This window comes from Papio anubis, chromosome 19 (genome assembly GCF_008728515.1).
Source record: "Papio anubis isolate 15944 chromosome 19, Panubis1.0, whole genome shotgun sequence".
NCBI classification, from domain to species: Eukaryota; Metazoa; Chordata; class Mammalia; order Primates; family Cercopithecidae; genus Papio; species Papio anubis.
Genome location: NC_044994.1, coordinates 13,109,712 through 13,132,932, shown reverse-complemented (window position 1 = coordinate 13,132,932; position 23,221 = coordinate 13,109,712). Strand labels below are relative to the sequence as shown.

Here is a 23,221-nt window from a genome sequence, read left to right as displayed (position 1 = left end):
TTGCTTATATTATCATAGATTATGCAGTATGTATAAAGATGAGTAAATTCCATAATTAAGGAGCTTACCGACTAGTAGGAGAAAAGGCAAAACATGCAACAAAATATAAATTCAAAGTCAAGTATGGTAACTGCTTTTTAAAAGAAATACATATGCCGGGCGCGGTGGCTCACGCCTGTAATCCCAGCACTTTGGGAGGCCGAGGCAGGCGGATCACAAGGTCAGGAGAGCGAGACCACGGTGAAACCCCGTCTCTAATAAAAATACAAAACATTAGCCAGGCGCGGTGGTGGGCGCCTGTAGTCCCAGCTACTCAGGAGGCTGAGGCAGGAGAATGGCGTGAACCCGGGAGGCGGAGCTTGCAGTGAGCTGAGATCGCGCCACTGCACTCCAGCCTGAGCGACAGAGCGAGACTCCATCTCAAAAAAAAAAAAAAAAAGAAATACATATATAAAATAAAGTATTGCCATCCCTTTGGAATTAAGTATCTGTGGAGCTGGTTATAATTAGAATGTAAAAAGAATTAAGCAAGTACTAGAGAATACTCATATTTTCTTTTCTTTTTTTTTTTTTTTTAAAAAGCTTTAGTTGTCAAAATTTAAATTATCAGCTTAAGTGAAATAATAAACACTTATATGAAAGATATTATCTTTCAACTAAGTTAAATACTTTTTAGATTGATAAGATTTCTTTCCTCTCTTTATTAAGGTATAATTTCCCACAATAAAGTTCATAGATCTTAAGTGTTCTGTTCAGTAACTTTCTACAGTTGTAAACACTCATGCAATCACCACTCAATACAAGACAAAAAAAATTTGTATTTCTTTAGAAAACTCACTTGTGGCTGGGCACAGTGGCTTATGCCTCTAACCCCAGCACTTTGGGAGACCGAGGTGGGCGGTTGGCCTGAGTTCAATTCGAGACCAGCCTGGGCGACATAGCAAGACCCTGTCTCTGAAAAAAGAATATATATATATATTTTTTAATTTATAAAGAAAGCTCACTTGGGCCGGGTGCAGTGGCTCATGCCTATAATCCCAGCACTTTGGGAGGCCGAGGTGGGAGGATCACGAGGTCAGGAGTTGATTCGAGACCAGTCTGGCCAACATGGTGAAACCCTGTCTCTCCTAAAAATACAAAAGATTAGCTGGGCATGGTGGCAGATGCCTGTAATCCCAACTACTTGGGAGGCTGAGGCAGGAGAATCGCTTGAACCCGGGAGGCAGAGGTTGCGGTGAGCCAAGATTGTGCAACTGCACTCCAGCCCGGGTGACAGAGCGAGACTCCATCTCACAAAAAAAAAAAAAAAAAAAAAGAAGAAGAAAGCTCACTTGTGCCTCTTCCCATGATCTGATTTCTATTGCCAAGATTAGTTTTGCCTGTTCTAGGACTTCATATAAATAGAATTAAACAGTACACTTTTGTGCCTAGCATCTTTCACTCATCCTGCACCTGTGGTGTTGTATGTATTGATTGTTCTTTGTATTGCTGAATAGTATAGCATTGTATGAATTTGTTTATCCATTTTTGTGTTGATTGACATTTGGGTTGCTTCCAATTTGGGGCTATCGTGAGTAAGACTTAGGAGCATTCCTTTTTTTAAACTTATGTTTTCATTTCTCATGGGTAAATACCTAGGAGTGGAATCCTGGATTATAAAATAGATCTGTGTTAGCTTTTCTAGTGGATGCTAAATGCTATCTCATTGTTATTTTAATTTGCATTCTCCTCATAACTAATAATAGCAAGAATCTTTCATGTCATTGTTAGCCATTGTGTATCTTTTCTTAAGTTTTTTCAAGTCTTTTGCCCATTTTTAAATTCGGTTGCTTATGTTTTTAAGATTGGTTTTTAAGAGTTCTATATGTATTCTGAATAAGAATCCTATGTTAGAAATATGTAATGCAAATATTTCCCAATCTGTTGCTTCCCTGTTGATTTTCTTAATGGTGTCTTTTAATGAGGATCAGTTAACCAATTTTTAAAATGTTTTCTGCCTCTTGTGGTCTGTGTTTGGTAAGAGGTAGTTGTTTAGGTCAGGTTGGCTTTTTTTCCCCCACATAGGTATCTGGTTGTTCCAACAGTATTTGTTTTTATATATTGACCTTGAATCATTTAATCTTGCTTTGCACTTAACAGTTTTATAGGGTTGTGGGGTTTTGGGGTCAATTCCACAGGGCTTTTCTACACATAGTCATTCCTCTGTATCTGTGGGTTCTGCATCTGTATATTCATCCAACTATGGATTAAAAATGTAGTTAGGCCTACTATGGTTGTGTCTGTACTTAATATGTACAGATTTGTTTTCTTGTCATTATTCTCTAAACAATATAGTATAACAATTTCCATAGCACTTACATTGTATTAGGTATTATATCTAGAGACAAGTTTAAATATACAGGAGGGTGTACTTAGGTTATATACAACTACTACACCATTTTTTTATCTTTTCTTTTTTTTTCCTGTCTCGTCCCTCCCTCCTTCCCTCACCTTCTCTGTCTTTCTCTTTCTCTCTTCAAAATCCCCAGAGGATTTTGGTATCCTCCAGGGTCCTGGGACCAATCTGCCACGGATACCACGAGACAACTGCATACAATCATGTCATCACCAAATAATGAGTTTCACTTCTTTCTTTCCAATCTGTATGCGTTTCTCACATGTATAGATTCATATGGCCACCACCACACTCAAAATACAGAACAATTCCATCACAAGCATCCCTGTGCTACTCCTTTTGTAGCCAAAAGGCAGCTTCCTTCCTCCACCTCTCCCTAATCCATAGCAACACTAATCTATTCTCCATCTCCATAATTTTGTCTCTTCAAGGGTGTTATATGAATGGAATCAAATAATGTGTAATCTTTTATGATCAGCTTTTTTCCCATTCAGTATAATTCCCTTAAGATCAATCCACGTATGATTTGTTTTTTTCTTACAGAGTAGTATTCCATAGTGTAGCTGTATCTCAGTTTGCGTACCCATTTATTTGGGTTGTTTCTAGGTTTTGGTTATTATGAATAAAGCTCCTGTGAACATCTATGTGGAGGTTTTTTTAAATAGATATAAAATTTTTAATGAATTTTTGTTTCTTGGAATTAAAGGCCTAACAGTGCAATTTGCTGGGTTATATGGTAAGCATATGTTTAGTTTTCTAAGAAATCGCCATATTCTTTTCCAGAGTGGCTCTGTAATTTTACGTTCCATCAGCAGTATATGAGTGATTTACTTTCTCCGCATTCTCACCAGCATTTGGTGTTATTACTATTTTTATATTTTTTTAACTCTGATAGATGTGTAGTGACACTAATTGTGGTTTTAGTTTGCATTTGTCTAATAACTGATGATGTTGAATATCTTTTTATATGCTTATTTACCACCTGTATGTCCTCTTTAATGAAATGTCTTTTACAATAAATGAGTTTTTGTAAATGGCCTATATTTATTTTCATTTTAGTAAACTGTTTCACGTTAGACCTGTAACCCAAGGAGATGTGTATAGAGCTGAAACTGAAGAAATTCCTAAAATATTCCAGGTAAAAATCTGAAGTTATAATTTTAAAGAATCTAAGTCCTAAGTGTTTTTGTGAAGTAAATGTAAAATTTACCAATGCTTAAGATTTTTAAAATCTTTTCCTTTCCCCATTCCTGAATGTAGATACTATATGCAAATGAAGGTGAATGTAGAAAAGATGTAGAGATGGAACCAGTACAACAAGCTGAAAAAACTAATTTCCAAAATCACAAAGGCCATGAGTTTATTCCTACACTCTACCACTTTCCTGCCAATTGTGATGCCTGTGCCAAACCTCTCTGGCATGTTTTTAAGCCACCCCCTGCCCTAGAGTGTCGAAGATGCCATGTTAAGTGCCACAGAGATCACTTAGATAAGAAAGAGGACTTAATTTGTCCATGTAAAGGTAAGGTATGGTAATTATTGTTACAACTTATAACAAATTTAGTTTTAAGTCTCAATGAAATAACTTATGTGTATTAATTTCTATACCAAGTTGAAAAGAGGTTATAAAAAGTAATATTTTGACACTGGTGGAGCAATGTGCAGCTATTTACAGATTTAGCTTTTAAGAATGTTTTTATGGCCGGGCGCGGTGGCTCAAGCCTGTAATCCCAGCACTTTGGGAGGCCGAGGCGGGTGGATCACGAGGTCAGGAGATCGAGACCATCCTGGCTAACATGGTGAAACCCCGTCTCTACTAAAAATACAAAAAACTAGCCGGGTGTGGTGGCGGGTGCCTGAAGTCCCAGCTACTCGGAGGCTGAGGCGGGAGAATGGCGTGAACCCGGGAGGCGGAGCTTGCAGTGAGCCGAGATCGCGCCACTGCACTCCAGCCTGGGCGACAGAGCGAGACTCCGTCTCAAAAAAAAAAAAAAAAGAATGTTTTTATTTATTTTTGTTGATTGATTGAGATAGAGTCTCACTCTGTCTCACCCAGGCTGGAGTGCAATGGCGTGATCTCAGCTCACTGCAGCCTCTGCCTCCCAGGTTCAAGGGATTCTCCTATCTCAGCCTCCTGAGTAGCTGGGACTATAGGCATGTGCCACCACACCTAGCTAATTTTGCATTTTTAGTAGCGATGGAGTTTCAGCATTTTGCCCAGGCTGGTCTCGAACTCCTGACCTCAGGTGATCCACCTGCTTTGGCCTCCCCAAAGTGCTGGGATTACAGGTGTGAGCCATTGCACACCCGGCCAACAGTGTTTTTAAAGAGAATCACCCCCTTGTAAACAAACAAAAAAACCAAACATGCCACTAAGAAATTACTCCAAGTTGGAGAGGAGAGCAACAGGTGAGTTCTACTCTATTCCGCCCTTTAGTTTTTCCTCTTCTTTTTGTCTGGCATTCACTGCCTGGATCAGCATGCATGCTGTATCATAGACAGAATATTTTCTAGTTTAGCAGAGGTAGCTTGAGGGAAAGAATACAGACCATAGCTATTTTCAGATAAGAAACTTATGTTCTTTAAATACATTTATTTGTTTTACATTTTTTTTATGTTTCTGATTTTACTTTATTAGTTTGACTAATTTATTTTTAAATTTCATCCTTATTTAACTTAAGGAGAATGAGATATTGTTCATGCTTAATTTAGCATATTAAAACTTTTAAAACCTTAAGAACTTGAAAAACTATGCATTTGATAGGTTGGATTTAAAAAAAGATATGACTTTAATTATGCTTTTTTTTCCTCCTTAACATAGTAAGTTATGACGTAACATCAGCAAGAGATATGCTGCTCTTAGCATGTTCTCAGGATGAACAAAAAAAATGGGTAACTCATTTAGTAAAGAAAATCCCTAAGAATCCACCATCTGGTTTTGTTCGTGCCTCCCCTCGAACACTTTCTACAAGATCCACTGCAAATCAGTCTTTCCGGAAAGTGGTCAAAAATACATCTGGAAAAACTAGGTAAGGATTTGAAATGCTAACCTTTTTAACAATGTGAAAATGATTGGATAACATCTATTAAAATCAGAAATCTAATTCTTTTCACCACAGAGGGCATCATTTTTAGGTCTTTGTATATGACTTGCAGTGACTTTATAAATTAGTTTGACTTATTCTTGTTAGAATTTAAAAATAATAATACATGCAATATTATATTTATTTAGTTCTGTGTCTAATTTTATTGTCATAAGTTGCTGTACATGGCATAGTTTTAGCCCTTAATGCTTTAACCAACTTGTTAATTTTTTTAATGCAGAAATTCATATAAAACTTTTAATCATCTTTTCTGTTTTTTAACTGTGTTGGCATAGTTTTTCTACAAAAACCAAGATTGTTTTTCCCTTTTTTGTTAACTTCCCATACTATCGCAACATACAAAATTATTTGGTATTATCAGATAATTTTTAATTATTATACTTTAAGTTCTGGGATATATGTGCAGAACCTGCAGGTTTGTTACATAGGTATACATGTGCCATGGTGGTTTGTTGCACCCATCAACCCATCATCTACATTAGGTATTTCTCCTAATGCTATCCCTCCCCTAGTCCCCTGACCCCCCGACAGGCCTGGTGTGTGATGTTCCCCTCCCTGTCTCCATGTTTTCTCATTGTTCAACTCCCACTTATGAGTGAGAACCTGTGGTGTTTGGTTTTCTGTTCCTGTGTTAGTTTGCTGAGAATGACGGTTTCCAGCTTCATCCATGTTCCTGCAAAGGACATGAACCTATCCCCTCGTCCCCCCCGCCTTTTTTTTTTTTTTTTTTTTGAGGCAGAGTCTTGCTTTGTTGCCCAGGCTGGAGTGCAGTGGCGTGATCTTGGCTTACCACAACCTCAGCCTCCTGAGTAGCTGGGACTACAGGTGCATGCCACCATGACTGGCTAATTTTTGTATTTTTAGTAGAGATGGGGTTTCATTATGTTGGCCAGGCTTGTCTCGAACTCCTGATCTCATGATCCACCTGCCTCTGCCTCCCAGTGTGCTGGGATTATAGGTGTGAGCCACCATGCCCAGCCGAACTTACCCTTTTTTATGGCTGCATATCAGTAACTATGTTATTACAAACAAACTTCCCAGTTAAGTCCTACTTCTTTTGTTGTTTAACTTTTTTTTTGTTTTTTAAGACAGAGTCTCACTCTGTCACCCAGGCTGGAGTGCAGTGGTGGCACTGTCTCAGCTCACTGCAACCTCCACCTCCCGGGTTCAAGCAATTCTCCAACCTCAGCCTCCCAAGTAGCGGGGATTACAGACGGATGCCACCATGCCTGGCTAATTTTTGTCATTTTAGTAGAGAGAGGGTTTCATCATGTTGGCCAGGCTGGTCTCAAACTCCTGACCTCAAGTGATCTGCCTGCCCCAGCCTTCCAAAGTGCTGGGATTACAGGCATGAGCCATCACGCCTGGCTGTTTAAATATTTTTGATGGACTTTTTTCCAAAAATATCTTTTATGCCATGATAAACAATTATAAGGCATAACCATTCATTCATTCATTCATTTTGAGACAGAGTCTCGCTCTGTTGCCCAGGCCAGAGTGCAGTGGCACAAACTCAGCTCACTGTAACCTCTGCCTCCCGGGTTCAAGCTGTTCTCCCACCTCAGCCTCTTGAGTAGCTGGGATTACAGGTACACACCACCACACCCTGCTAATTTTTGTATTTTCAGTAGAGATGGGGTTTCACCATGTTGGCCAGGCTGGTCTTGAACTCATGACCTCAGGTGATGCACCCTCCTGGGCCTCCCAAAGTGCTGGGATTACAGGCATGAGCCACCACACCCGGCAATTAACTCTTTCTTGGAGAGAAATTATGAAATCTTATCTCATTAAGTTCTCATTTTACTCATTGTAAATAAGGCTCAGAGAAATTAAGCAGTTTGTTCAATCACAGAGCCAATGGATTGGAAGCCATTTCTGTCCAATTCTAAAGCCTATGTTGTCCAATTCCAAAGCCTCTATTCTACCACATACCAGCTTCCCTAGAGTGTACTCCCTAGATTAATAGGGCCATTCGAATCTAGAAGCTGAGACCTAACACTGATTGGCCTCGCTGCCAGTGTCACCCACATCTTCCAAGCAGGCTTAAAGCCATCTTGAATTCATCTCTTTTGTTCATTCCCTGTTGTCAGTAACCAGGCCTAATTCTTTGAAATGACTTATATCCTTTCCTTCTCAGCCACCACACTATGCCAGGTATTACCACATCACTGCTAACTTAATTCTGTAGAATGCTATGTCAGCCTTCTCCTGAACATAGGGTGTAAACTGGATCTAAAGTGATTTGAAATGGGATTATAGCTGAGTAAGAAAATGTGCAGAAACAAAGAGGAGAGAATACTAAGTATATTTTTCCTATTCCTTGTTTCTCAAATTTTGTGTAATTGTTAATTGTATGTAAAGATAATGTATATTTACCTTTCCTCCTAATGTTTGTTTCTTGTATTCTTAAACAGAGTGCATTTCTTAAATTAGTTTTTTTCCCCCTCCTCAACAGTTAACCATGTGACCGAGTGCCTTGTGGAGTCGTGTGGGATGCTACCTGATAAACCAGGCTTCTTTAACCATGCAGAGCAGACAGGCTGTTTCTTTGACACAAATATCACAGGCTTCAGGGTTAAGATTGCTGTTATTCTGTCCTTGCTTTGGCACAACACACTGAGGGGTTTTTTTTTTATTGCGGGTTTGCCTACAGGTAGATTAGATTAATTATTACTATGTAATGCAAGTACAATTGGGGGAAAGCTTAGGTAGATATATTTTTTTTAAAAGGTGCTGCCTTTTTGGATTTATAAGAAAATGCCTGTCAGTCGTGATAGAACAGAGTTTTCCTCATATGAGTAAGAGGAAGGGACTTTCACTTTCATGTGGAACGGCCATCACTATCAAGATCAGCTCATGGAAGGAGTAAAGAAAATATCTCAAAATGAGACAAACTGAAGTGTTTTTTTGTTTTTTTTTTTTTTTTAAATGACTTAAGTTTTTGTGCTCTTGCAAGACTATACAAAACTATTTTAAGAAAGCAGTGATATCACTTGAACTTCAGTGCCCTCACTGTAGAATTTAAAAGCCTTACTGTTGATTGCCCATGGTGGACTTGATGGAGAAATTAAATATCTTTCATTATGCTTTAGAAAATACTGTATATGTTTCAGCAAGTTTGGGGAATGGGAGAGGACAAAAAAAATTACATTTAATCTATGCATTTTTGCCAAGCCATATTGAGTTATTTTACTACTAGAGACATTAGGAAACTAACTGTACAAAAGAACCAAGTTTAAAAACATTTTGTGGGGTACATCATTTCTATAATTGTGTAATGTATTTCTTTGTGGTTTTAAATGATAAAGACATTAAGTTAACAAACATATAAGAAATGTATGCACTGTTTGAAATGTAAATTATTCTTAGAACACTTTCAATGGGGGTTGCATTGTCCTTTTAGTGCCTTAATTTGAGATAATTATTTTACTGCCATGAGTAAGTATAGAAATGTCAAAAAATGTATTTTCAAAAAATTATGTGTGTCAGTGAGTTTTTCATTGATAATTGGTTTAATTTAAAATATTTAGAAGTTTGTTGGACTTTCATAAATTGAGTACAATCTTTGCATCAAACTACCTGCTACAATAATGACTTTATAAAACTCTGCAAAAAATGTAGAAGGTTGCACCAATATAAAAAGGAAATATGGCAATACATCCATGATGTTTTCCAGTTAACATAGGAATTACCAGAAAAATACTGTTAAACTCTTGTCCAGTAACAAGAGTTGATGCATATGGACAGTATGATTTATTGTTTATTTTTTTAACCAAATACCTCCTCAGTAATTTATAATGGCTTTGCAGTAATGTGTATCAGATAAGAAGCACTGGAAAACTGATCGTCTCTAGGATGATATGCATGTTTCAAGTGGTATTGAAAGCCGCACTGATGGATATGTAATAATAAACATATCTGTTAATATACTAATGACTCTGTGCTCATTTAATGAGAAATAAAAGTAATTTATGGATGGATATCTTTAATTTTGACTGCAATGTGTTTTCTCATGGCTGAAATGAATGGAAAACATACTTCAAATTAGTCTCTGGTTGTATATAAATGTTTGTTAAGTTCCACGGTTAGATTAAAGTATATTTTTAAAAGATAAAACGTGGTCTTGGGCTCTAAAACAAGAGTGGGTATAGTTCACATGAAAAGCTGACTAATGTGTGTTGGAAAACAATTATCTGTGGGTCTCTTGCATTTCTGCACATCAGGGAGGCAGAGGCTCTGACAACCTTTCTTTTGACTATATTTTCCAAGGATATTTATGTAGTGAACAGCCTTGGAAGATAGAGTGTCTCCCTTGAGAGGATGTCGGGTTCTTTTACTGTCCAGTATAATAAAGATAACGTCTCCCACCTATAATGTAAACCCACTGTGTGCTCAGCACCCACCTGGGCCACTATGCATTGCCCACATGAGACTTGGAGGGCAAAGGGAACTAATGGAACATGAAACTCATGCTGCTTTTGCTGTGCTGTGAATGAAGGCATCTGACTCTGACCCAGGGGTCTCATCTCTGTTGTCAGGATCCATGAAACTGTGACCAGCAGCATGCAATTAGGATAAAATCTCAGCACAGTTCCTGACAGTGTCCTTATTCCCTTCTCAGACTCATCACCATTACCTAATAGATTAAGGTCCAGTTGCAGAAACAGTTAATTCTAATTAGTTTAAGCAAGAGAAGACTTTTTAAATGACATGCTAATCTGAACTTAGAGTTGTTGAGAACTGAGAGAGCTTTGAGGAATCACTCCCAATGCGACACTGCAGAACTGGGTCAACCAGGAGAGCTGCTTCCTCTTCTAAGTTCAGGAAACCACTCACTCCCAAGTATACCAGTATTGAGAGGGTCCAGATAGTGCCGTAATCAGGAAGCCACACTACCACTGCTGGTTCTCTGCAACACTTGTCAGGCCTGCTACGATCTACCCCCAGTTAGTTGCTTTGTACCATTCCTCTTGCCACTTAAGAACCTCAGAAAAGGCACTTCCACACTGCCTCAGAAAAGGCACTTCCATGACCCTGCTTGCTGGCATTAGCACAGCCTGCATCTCACACCTGCCTTCTCTAGGTGCATCAACTTGGCCAAAACTAAATCACATCCAGACCCCTAGCTGCAAGAAAGTCAGAAATACAGCTTCTAGCTTTCTCTCTAATTTGTTGCAGGAGGACACACTGGGAGTGTGGAATGAAAGTTCAGTGTTGAGTTAGCCCATGCACCCGCACCTGTAAGCTGCTCTGAGACCAGGGACTCCATCCAGCTTTGGGCTACAAAGAAAACATAGCCACTGTCATTATTCACAGGTTCACTCTGATTGCCTGTCATGTGGGGTTTCAGCTTAAATTGACCTGTTCACCCTTCATTTAAAGTAAAAAAAAGAACTCAAACTCATAGTTACTTGAGTTTGTAATTCATAGTTACTTTCACAGTTCTACAATCAATCTGGAATTCATTTGTGAGGTAGAGATCAAGAAGTATTTTTTTGGCTTTCTCCCATATGGATATTCAGTTGGTACTGCAGTATTCATTTAAAAGACTTCTTTCCTGCATTGTAATTCAGGTGAACAATCCATTGGTGTATTTCTCTAGCTTTGCCAATATCACAGTTTTAATTACTGTAGCTTTATAAGAAGATTTTATATCTATAGTGGAAGTCCAACTTTGTAATCCCTCCAAATTGGCTTGGCTATTCTTGACCCTTTGCATTTCTATATAATTTTTTTTTTTTTTTAAGACTAAATTTCACTCTTGTTGCCCAGGCTGGAGTATAGCGGCGCAATCTCGGCTCACTGCAACCTCCGCCTCCCAGGTTCAAGCAATTCTCCTGCCTCAGCCTCCTGAGGAGTTGGGACTACAGGTGCCCATCACCATGCCCGGCTAATTGTTGTATTTTTAGTAGAGACAGGGTTTCACCATGTTGGCCAGCCTGGTCTTGAACTTCTGACATCAGGTGATCCACCCGCCTTGGCCTCCCAAAGTGCTGGGATTACAGGCATGAGCCACTGCGCCTGGCTGCATTCCCATATAAATTTAAAAAGAATCTACTGAAAGATGTGTAAGACCTCCACCAAGAAAACTGTAAGACATTTAGAGAAGTTTAAAAAGACCTAAATAAATGGAATTTTTTTAAAAATAAATGATTTTTAAACTTGATCATTAGGTTAATAAATAGTCATATTCTGACAATCTGATGAGATTATATTGCCCAGGGTGGTCTCTAACTCCTAGCCTCAAGCAGTTTTACTCTCTCATTACAGGTGTAGGCCACCATGCCTGGCCTGACACTTGGAAATCTTAATCACAATTGTTCTTTGCTTTTATAATGTTTACTGTTCAAATCAATTTCTGGTTGGATAGTATGTATATATAAAGCCATGCTCAATGCCCTAGATATATTTACTGCCAAATCTTTTATGCTTTTAGTGTTTTCTTCTAGACAAGATCTATGCTTATTGCAATAAATTAAATGCAAAGAATATTCTAGTAGAAAGTCAGTCTGCACTTCCTAAACCCCACCCCACCCTACCCCACCAATTCCTTCATAATTGTTATTAACAGTTAGCTGTGTTTTCTAATGGATTATCTCCAAAGTATATGTAACTCAGATTTTTTTGAGGTAGGAAAAGAATAACATTAATTCCACTTTACATATTGCAAGTCTAACACACAAAGAGATTAAATGTCTCCTTTCTTTTGCCAAATGTTAATGAATTGTCTTATGAGAATTAAGATATGATACTTTCTCCCAAGCTATCCTGTTTCCCATGAAGTATTTGAGATGTTGGAGATTCAAGGGAAAAAATATAAATGCTTAGAAATAAATTGTATAATTCAAAGATTGTGAATAAAGTGACACTTACATGTTAATCCTATAAATTGGTTTATTGTACCATGTAGGATGGTTTGGCTATTAAATTTAGTTAAGTAGTTCATTTGCCTGGATAACTGTGAGTGTAGAATCTAACATTCACTTAGACTAGTTGTTTAAGAAAGTCTACAACCAACCAGGCGCAGTGGCTTACACCTATAATCCCAGCACTTTGGGAGGCCAAGGCGGGCAGATCACGAGGTCAGGAAATCGAGACCACCCTGGCTAATACAGTAAAACCCCGTTTTTACTAAAAATACAAAAAATTAGCCAGGTGTGGTGGCGGGTGCCTGTAGTCCCAGCTCCTCAGGAAGCTGAGGGGGGAGAATGGCGTGAACCCAAGAGGCGGAGCTTGCAGTGAGCCGAGATCACCCCACTGCACTCCAGCCTGGGCAACAGAGCAAGACTACATCTGAAAAAAAAAAAAAAAAGTCTACAACCAAATAACGTGGCAGAAATGTAATATGGACCCAGCTGGGTAAAAGGAAATATTTTGGATCTTCCTTCTACTTAGGCTGAATGGATGCTTCTGGTTTGGTTTAGTTTGTTTTGAGATGGAGTCTTGCTCTGTTGCCAGGCTGGAGTGCAGTGGTGCGATCTCGGCTTATTGCAACCTCCACCTCCCGGGTTCAAGCAGTTCTCCTGCCTCAGCCTCCCGAGTAGCTGGGATTACAGGCGCCTGCCACCATGCCCAGCTAATTTTTGTATTTTAGTAGAGACGGGGTTTCACCATGTTGGCCAGGCTGGTCTTGAACTCCTGACCTCGTCATCCACCCACCTCGGCCTCCCAAAGTACTGAGATTACAGGCGTGAGCCACTGTGCCCAGCCTGAATGGATATTTCTTAGATTTACTCACTTCTGGCCAAGGTGTCATTCGTGGTGGTTGATGTAAGTTCTGTGCTATGTGCAAGACATTTGCTAACTGCTGAGGCCTAATTCTTATTCAAAATATGTCAGTTAATCACAAGAGGGGCCATCTAAGAGTAGGCATAAAGGAGGTCAAAACTAGAAAAGAAAAAAAAGTGTTTCCACTATATTATTAACCTCAAGATCTTGAAATTAAGATGTTTCAAGGTTAAAACTTAACTTTCACCTTTACAAAAAGTATCCTATTCTCAACTCTACAAGGTATTACCAACTATAGGTATTAACATCCCTACTTTATGATGGGACAATTTTAAATGTGTAGGCCAGGCACAGTGGCTCACGCCTGTTATGTCAGCACTTTGGGAGGCCAAGGCCAGTGGTCACTTAGGTAGTTCAAGAGCAGCCATGGGCAACATGGCAAAACTCTGTTTCTACCAAAATACAAAAAAGTAGCCAGGCATGGTGGCATGCACCTGTGGTCTCAGCTACTTGGGAGGCTGAGGCGGGACGATTGCTGGAGCCCAGGAAGTTGAGGCTGCAGTGAGCCATGATGGTGCCACTGCACTCCAGCCTGGGTGACACAGAGACTGTCTCAATAAATAAAATACATAATATTCTGTTCTAGGGCACACAGCTGTAAACCTCAATTTTCTAGATGGAATGTGAAGGTAAACTAACTTACAGCTGAAATAAAAAACAGTCATGAATTTGCATCCTGACTTACTTTACTGGGCATTAGTATATTTCATATATTGTAATCTATTATTTAGGGGGGAAAACTTTGCTTTCACTGTCATGGTAGGGAAAAAATGTCTTGGTTTTTTAAACTTTATAGTATGAACTCATCGTGCATTTATAGTAGGCAGAAATATAGATATAAATGAACATTTTATCAATACAAAATAACACAAATACAATAATAGGTGTCATTTTTTACTGGACTGAAAGCCTCTAGCTGACTACACTTCATAAAGGAAACATTAAATGAATTATGAGCTTTATGAACACTATTATTTTTCCTTTATGATAATGTCATTTAACAGAAACTTTATTCACTAAAATTCATCTGTAGGCATTGTTCAGTTGGATATATATAATATGTTGTAGTCATTTCATAATATTCAGAAACTAATATTTGCTACTATAGAAATTTTTATTTTTCCTTTTTACACCATATATACATAACATCCTATGTCAACTACAGCTCACTTCTATGGTTCTGACTATTCAACAAGAATTCCTAGGTCCTGTATACCATATTGTTATTCTAATTATCCATATAATTATACTTCATTAAACACTGCTATTTGTGTATGGGCTCATTTGTTTTACTAAGTTCATTCAATACTGATATTTTTTAATTCTGCAAAAAATATAAAATGCATTTTTATACCTACTACCCAGAATGAGCAAATATTGTCTTTCTATTTCCTTTAAATTGCTTTTTTAAAAGAAATAAAAATTACAGATTTAACCAAAGACTTCTGTGTACTTCCTTTCCCAGTTCTATTCTCTTTCCTTCCCCCTTAAAAGCTATAAATAACTGCTGTTAATTTGATGTGTATTCTTCTCATTTGTATTCTATCCCTTTGCTAAAACCCTTGTATCTATATAAAGCTGTTTTATATGGCTTCTACATTTATATAAATGGCATTACACTTTTCACATGTAATACTCTGTTACTTGACTTCTTTTGTTTTTGTTTGGTTTGTTTTTGTTTAAGATAAGGTCTTGCTCTGTCGCCCAGGCTGTAGTGCAATGGTGTGATCACAGCTCACTACAGCCTCGACCTCGTTGGCTCAAGCAATCCTCCCCCTAACCTAAGCCTCCCAAGTAGCTAGGACTACAGGCGAGTACCACCATGCCCGGCTGATTTTCTTATTTTTTGTAGAGATGGGGTTCCACTGTTGTCCAGGCTGGTCTTGAACTCCTAGGCTCAGGCCTCCCACCTTGGCCTCCCAAAGTGCTGGGATTACATATGTAAGCCACCAAGCCCTGCCTCTATAACTTGTTATTTCATCAATATTATTTATATCATTTACAATCTGAAGAGTATTTACATTACAGGAAATAGTAGAGCAGAACTGTTGTAACAGTTGTCTCCCACATTTAAACATTTTGTTCATGTAATGCTTATTGTAGAAACACTGTAATTGGTTTTAAATCAGCTTCATTATTTTTGTACTTTCTAAACAGAATATATTCACATAAAAAAAAAAAACTTTGTCAAACAAACTATAGGTTAAAATATTTTGTATCATAATGTTATATCTATTCCAACCAGGCTTTCAAGACAGTGCATTTACTGTCATAGAAAAAAGGGAACATCTTCATAATCATGTGCCTGAAATTGTATTTCTCATTAGCTCACTTGTTTAATGAATGAATCTATTACATTAATTCACACTTGCACCACAAATACTCAAAAAGTAGAAACTCTCAACTATTCTCATGTTCATCATATTATTCTTACAAATTATTTATGTGATCAATAGCTCCTTTAACTATAAGAGAGGCAGGCCAACCTAGAACAAACATCATAATTAAGGAAACTTCAGAGTCAGAAACAACCAGGATTCCTACTATTATTCAACATTTTTCTGAGATAAATGCAGCAAAACACAAATACATATTACACGTATTGGAAAGAAGCCGCAAACCCATCATTACTTGCCAGTCATGTGATTGCTTACCAAAAATGTTCCAAACAACTAATTGAAAATGATTAGAACTAGTAAGGGACCTTAGTCATATTTAGCCTTCTTTGTTTTGTTAGGCTCATACCATATTTTAAAAATATTGTTTAGTTGCTAATTTATCTTTTTTGAGATGTGTATTAGTCCATTTTCACCCTGTTGATAAAGACATACTTGAGACTGAGCAGTTTACAAAAGAAAGACATTTAACGGACTTACGGTTCCACATGGCTGGGGAGGCTTCACAATCATGGCAGAGGGTGAAAGTCTTGTCTCACATGGAGGCAGACAAGGTAAGAAAGCTTGTGCAGGAAAGCTTCCACTTACATAATCATCAGATCCCGTGGGAGTCACTTACCTCCACAAGAACAGCACAGGAAAGACATGCCCCCATGATTAAACTACCTCCCACCAGGTCCTCCCACAATGCGTGGGAATTCAAGATGGGATTTAGGTGGGGACACAGCCAAACTACATCATTCCACCCCTGGCCCCTCCCAAATCTCATGTCTTCATATGTCAAAACCAATCATGCAGTCGGGTGCAGTGGCTCATGCCTGTAATCCCAGGGCTTTGGGAGGCTGAGGCAGGCAAATCACCTGAGGTCAGGAGTTCAAGACTAGTCTGACCAACATGGTGAAACTCTGTCTCTACTAAATATATAAAAATTAGCCAGGTGTGGTAGTGGGCACCCATAATCCCAGCTACTTGGGAGGCTGAGGCAGGAGAATCCCTTAAACCTGGGAGGCAGAGGTTGCAGTGAGTTGAGATCATACCACTGCACTCCAGCCTGGGACTCAGAGCAAGACTCCATCTCAAAAAAAGAAAAAACAAAAAACAAACAAACAAAAAAATCATGCCTTCCCAACAATCTCCCAAAGTCTTAACTCATTTCAGCATTAACTGAAAAGTCCACAGTCCAAAGTCTCATCCGAGACAAGGCAAGTCCCTTCCGCCTATGAGCCTGTAAAATCAAAAGCAAGTTAGTTACTTCCTAGATACAATGGGGGTACAGGCATTGGATGAATACAGTCATTTCAAATGGGAGACACTGGCCAAAACAAAGGGGCTACAGGACCCATGCAAGTCCAAAACACAGTGGGGCAGTCAAATTTTAAAGTTCCGAAGTAACCTCTTTTGACTCCATGTCTCATATCCAGGTCACGCTGATGGAAGAGGTGGGTTCCCATGGTCTTGGGCAGCTCTGCCCCTGTGACTTTGCAAGGTTCAGCCTCCTTCCTGCTGCTTTCATGGCTAGTGTTGAGTGTCTGTGGCTTTTCCAGGCACACAGTGCAAGCTGTCAGTGGATCCACCATTCTGGGATCTGGAGGATGGTGGCCCTAGGTGGTACCCCAGTAGGGACTCTGTGTGGAGGCTCCATCCTCACATCCCTTCTGCACTATCCTGGCAAAGGTTCTCCATGAGGGCCCCACCCCTGCAGCAAACTTCTGCCTGGGCATCCGGGCATTTCCATACATCTTCTGAAATCTAGGCCGAGGTTCCCAAACCTCAGTTCTTGACTTCTGTGCACCCACAGGCTCAACACCACATGGAAGCTGCCAAGGCTTGGGTTTTCCACTCTCTGAAGCAACAGCTGAAGCTGTCTCTTGGCCCCATTTAGTCATGGCTGGAGTGGCTGGGATGCAGAACACCAAGTCTTTAGACTGCACACAGCATGGGGACCCTGGGCCTGCCCCACAAAACCATTTTATCCTAGGACTCTGGGTCTGTGATGGGAGGGACTGCCGTGAAGGCCTCTGACATGCCATGGAGACATTTTTCCCATTGTCTTGGGGATTAACATCTTATGCAAATTTATGCAGCCAGCTTCAATTTCTCTGCAGAAAATGGGTTTTTCTTTTCTATCACATTGTCAGATTGCAAATTTTCTGAACTTTTATGCTCTGCTTCCCTTATAAAACTGAATGCCTTTAACAGCACCCATGCCACCTCTTGAATGCTTTGCTGCTTAGACATTTCTTCCACCAGATACCCTAAATCATCTCTCTGAAGTTCAAAGTTCAATAAATCTCTAAGGCAGGGGCAAAATGCTGACAGTCTCTTTGCTAAAACATAACAAGAGTCACCTTTGCTTCTGTTCCCAAAAAGTTCCTCATCTCCATCTGAGGCCACCTCAGCCTGGACCTTATTGTCCATATCACTATCAGCATTTTAGACAAAGCCATTCAACAAACCTCTAGGAAGTTCCAAACTTTCCCACATATTCCTATCTTCTTCTGAGCCCTCCAAACTGTTTCAACCTCTGCCCTTACCTGGTTCCAAAGTTGCTTCCACATTTTCCGGCACCTTTTCAGCAACACCCCACTTCTGGTACCAATTTACTGTATTAGTCCATTTTCACACTGCTGATAAAGACATACCTGAGACTAGGCAATTTACAAAAGAAAGACATTTAATGGACTTATAGTTCCACGTGGCTGGGGAGGCTTCCCAATCATGGTGGAGGGTGAAAGGAATGTCTCACATGGTGGCAGACAGGATAAAAGAGCTTGTGCAGGAAAACTCCCCTTTCTATAATCATCAGATCCCATGAGAGTCATTCACCATCTTGAGAACAGCACAGGAAAGACCTGCCCCCATAATTCAACTACCTCCCGCCAGGTCCCTCCCACACGTGTGGGAATTCAAAATGAGATTTGGGTGGGGGCAGAGCCAAATCACATCAGATGGGGTCTCACTCTCTTGCCCAGGCTGAAGTGCAGTGGTGCAATCTCAGTTCATTGCAAGCTCTGCCTCCTGGACTCAAGTGATCCTCCCACCTCAGTCTTCCTAGTAGCTGGGACCACAGGCACATGCCACCATGCCCAGCTAATTTTTTATATTTTTGGTAGAGATGGGGTCTTGCCACGTTGCCTAGGCTGGTCTTGAACTCCTGAGTCAAGCAATCTGCCCATCTCGGCCTCCAAAAGTGCTGGGGTTACAAGCAAATAGTTGCTAATTTTAAAAATGGAATACTTCAAATACAAATCTGATTTCCAATAACTGTTTCTCAACAGTAAGTTTGGTAACACAGGGCCAGAGGCCCGCACAGCAGCAAAACCCTGTCACTGTTTTCTGAGAGAGGATATGCTTTCTATTTCACCCAGTCCCTACCTGGACCACATATTTGTGTTACCTGTCTCATGTTTTAAGATCACCTGAATTTTCAGTCCTGACAAAAAAGGTAACAATTGGCAGATGATACACACAAATATCAAACTTCTATATGGCAAATAACTCCAGAAACAAACTTAAACTATAAATGTCACTGAGAAAAATACTTGAAACGAGAGAAAAAGGTTAAAATTCTAAAAATCCTGTAAATCAATGGATTTTTTTAAAGTAACCCTATAGAAAAAATGAGGTAAAGTTGATGAACAAGCAATTAATTTTAGAAATACAAATGATTTAGTGCTGCTTGCTTGTTTAGGTAAAAAATAATAATATTTTTTAAAATCCCCACAATGAGTAATGTGCCATTTAAAAGCCCCTTGAATAGTAATCTCTATTTTTATAGGCTTCAGATGTATTAATTATATGTCTAATACATTATTTTAGCGTTTAAAAGGTAAGTACAAGAAGATACATGATTACAAGCAGAATTTTTACAGTTGCTTCAGGTGCTGCTGCTGCCTATAGAACATTTTTAACCTCTTTTCCAATTTCTGATGGATTTATAGCCACTTTTTAAAAAAGCCTCGGGGTTTTACAGGTTCCACCTAATCATCAGCTTCACTTTGAAAGATCATCATTTCATATTGCAACTACATTTCACACAAAATCTCCACTTCAGGTCTCAAGTAGCTCCCTGTTAAACTGAACTTCTGCAGATGCGATTCTCTCGTGATACTGGCACTATTACAGGCCATATTTTTACTTTTAAGTAATACTGTTGGCATCTAAGCCATTCGTTTTAGAAAAATAATCCTTGTATGAATTTTCTGTATTTATTAAAACAGTGCCAGCCTCAACCTTAATAATTATAGTGATTATCTCAACTTTATATATGTAGAACAAATCAAGACTTTATCAATGTGGTTGAGAATTTTTAGGGTCTGCAAAACCACCTTAATACAGTTTTGTTTCAGAACCATTACAGCATGGGTCTGGAAGGCTAGATTAGGCTGTGGTATCACTCCCTCAAATCTCAGCCGCTTACAAAAACAAAGGTTTATTTCTCCCTCATACTATGTGTCCATTATAGGTCAGCTGCAACTTTGATTTGTGTCCTATTCACTCTGGGACATAGGGTAATGAAGTTGCCTCTCTTTCAAATATTGCCAATCATCATGGCAAAGGATAAAAGGACATGGTGACCCATGAGCGAGTTCTCAACACTTCCGCCCAGATATGGCACCTAGCACTGCCAATTTGCATTTCATGGTCATAGCAAGTCATAATGTGTCCTGAGTTGGTGGGTTCTTGGTCTCGCTGACTTCCAGAATGAAGCCGCAGACCCTTGTGGTGAGTGTTACAGTTCTTAAAGATGGTAGTCTGAACTTTGTTCCTTCAGATGTTCAGATGTGTCCACAGTTTCTTCCTTCTGGTGGGTTCGTGGTCTCGTTGACTTCAGGAGTGAAGCTGCAGACCTTTGCTGAGTGTTACAGCTCTTAAAGGTGGCGCCTCTGGAGTTGTTCATTCTTCCCGGTGGGTTCGTGGTCTCGCTGGCTTCAGGAGTGAAGCTGCAGACCTTCACGGTGTTACAGCTCATAAAGGCAATGTGGACCCACAGAGTGAGCAGCACCAACACTTACTGCAAAGAGCAAAAGAACAAAGCTTCCACGGTGTGGAAAAGGACCAAAGCAGGTTGCCGCTGCTGGGCAGCCTGCTTTTATTCCCTTATCTGACCCCACCCACATCCTTCTGATTGGTCCATTTTACAGAGAGCTGAATAGTCTATTTTACAGAGAGCTGATTGGTCCATTTTACAGAGAGCTTACTGGTCCCTTTACAATCCTTGAGCTAGACACAGAGTGCTAGAGGGAGAAGTTCCCCAAGTCCCCTCTAGGTTAGCTGGATACACAGTACCAACGGGTGTATTTACAAACCTTGAGTTAAAAGCAGAGTGCTGATTGGTGCGTTTACAATCCTTGAGCTAGACACAAAGTGCTGATTGGTGTATTTGCAATCCCTTAGCTAGACATAAAGGTTTTCCAAGTCCCCACTATCAGGAGCCCAGCTGGCGCCACCTAGTGGATCCTGCCCTGGGGCCGCAGGCGGAGCTGCCGGCTAGTCCTGAGCTGTGCCTGCACTCCTCTGCCCTTGGGCGATGAATGGGACCTGGCGCAACGGAGCAGGGGGCGGCGCCAGTCGCGGAGGCTCAGGCGGCGTGGGAGCCCACCACCGTTGAGGGGGGACTCGGACATGGCGGGCTCCAGGTCCTGAGCCCTGCCCCACGGGGAGGCAGCTGAGGCCCAGCGAGAATTCGAGCGCAGTGCAAGCCGTCCGGCAGTGTTGGGGGACCTGGTGCAACCTCCGCAGCTGCCGGCCCGGGTGCTAAGACCCTCACTGCACTGGGCCAGCGGCGCCGGCCGGCTGCTCCATGTGCGGGGCCCGCCAAGCCCTCACCCGCACCCGCCGGAACTCGCGGACTGCGCCGCGAGTGCCGCGCGCAGCCCGGTTCTCACCCGCGCCTCTCCCTCCACACCTCCCCACAAGCAGAGGGAGGCGGCTCAGGCCTCGGCCAGCCCAGAGAGGGGCTCCCACAGTGCCATGGCGGGCTGAAGGGCTCCTCAAGCGCCGCCGGGTGGACGCCCGAGGCCAAGGAGGCGCCGAGAGCGAGGGCTGCTAGCATGTTGTCACCTCTCAATAAGGCCAAGTCTGCAATCAAGGAGGTGAGAATACATAATCCTACCATATGGAAGTGCAGAAAATACAGGGGAACAATAATGTATTCTTACATAATTACTTTCTTTTTCTTTGACTAATAAATCAATGTTTTTATACACAGGCACCAAAAATTAATACCTGTGTTTGCTGGGAAAAAAGTGGTTTGATTTTTCTTCTCTGTGTCCTCCCATTTAATTTTTTTTCCATTTCATCCTCCAAGCTATATTTCTAAGAGCCACAGAATTAATTTTAATGCTGGTAGTGACCTTAGAGATAGTCCAACTCAAGTTACTTACTCTTCAAGTAAGGATATCAATACTAGAGAGGAAGATGCTCGTGTTTTAAACTGTGATTAGCTGGGTCTGCTGGCAAACATCTATAGTCGCTACTCAGGAGGCTGAGGCAGGAACGCTGCTTGAACCCAGGAGTTTGAGTGCAGCCCAGGCATCATCTCTAAATAAATAAAGTTGCAACAGAACAAAACAGACTAAAACCCAGGTCTCTCAATTTATAATTGAATGCTTCTGCAACATATAGCTTTGTTTCCAAAACTGAGTTATTAAAATAATGTGCCTTTTAATAAATAAGTGTATGTTATCATTCAGTACCTAAAACATAATTACAGAAAACATTTAAATATGTATGGAAAACCATAAAAATAGGACTCATGTTAGAAAATCATTTTCACAATATGCACTTTTTTGCATGAGGAATCTTTTGGTTGCAAATGGAAAACCCAACACACACTGGCTAAAGAAGAAACTGGCCGGGTGCGGTGGCTCAAGCCTGTAATCCCAGCACTTTGGGAGGCCGAGACGGGTGGATCACGAGGTCAGGAGATAGAGACCATCCTGGCTAACACGGTGAAACCCCATCTCTACTAAAAAATACAAAAAAAACTAGCCGGGCGAAGTGGCGAGTGCCTGTAGTCCCAGCTACTCGGGAGGCTGAGGCAGGAGAATGGCGTGAACCCGAGAGGAGGAGCTTGCAGTGAGCTGAGATCCGGCCACTGCACTCCAGTCTGGGTGACAGAGCAAGACTCCGTCTCAAAAAAAAAAAAAAGAAGAAGAAGAAACTTATTGACTCATGAAATTTGTTTAATTCAAAGTGCAGGGAAAAAGCTAGCTTTGAGCATGAGTCCAGTAGCTCCAATGAAGCTGCTAGCATCTTTGTACCTCTAGCCCACTTTTCTCCTTTGGGTTAGCCTCCTTCTCACAGTCTCCTCATCCTACTGCAGTGCCAGGCCTACATTCTAGAAGTGTGGCAATCTCAGCACAAAGAGCATCTCTGCTGCCTACTTATTCCAGGGGCCAGGGAAATCCTCCCATTAAAAGAGTCATATGTCTCTGGTTGAACCAATCACTACAGGCAGAGGGAAGCCGTGTTCTGATTGGTCACACCAGACCCACACAAACTGCGGGCACTGAAAGAGGAGGAAGGATTGGTTT

General features: G+C 40.6%; 1 protein-coding gene across 2 annotated transcripts in view; it reads left to right on the top strand.

Annotated features, from left to right (window-relative positions):
* ROCK1 (Rho associated coiled-coil containing protein kinase 1) overlaps positions 1 to 9,488 on the top strand; it is a 163,699-nt gene extending 154,211 nt beyond the window's left edge. For both annotated transcript variants that reach the window (XM_017951600.3, XM_009192496.3), the window contains exons 30-33: positions 3,455 to 3,533; positions 3,656 to 3,917; positions 5,217 to 5,424; positions 7,955 to 9,488. In XM_017951600.3, the coding sequence (XP_017807089.1) occupies positions 3,455 to 3,533; positions 3,656 to 3,917; positions 5,217 to 5,424; positions 7,955 to 7,958 (553 nt within the window). In that variant the 3' untranslated portion in view covers positions 7,959 to 9,488. The remainder of the gene's footprint in view (positions 1 to 3,454; positions 3,534 to 3,655; positions 3,918 to 5,216; positions 5,425 to 7,954) is intronic.
* The last annotated feature ends 13,733 nt before the right edge of the window (positions 9,489 to 23,221 follow it).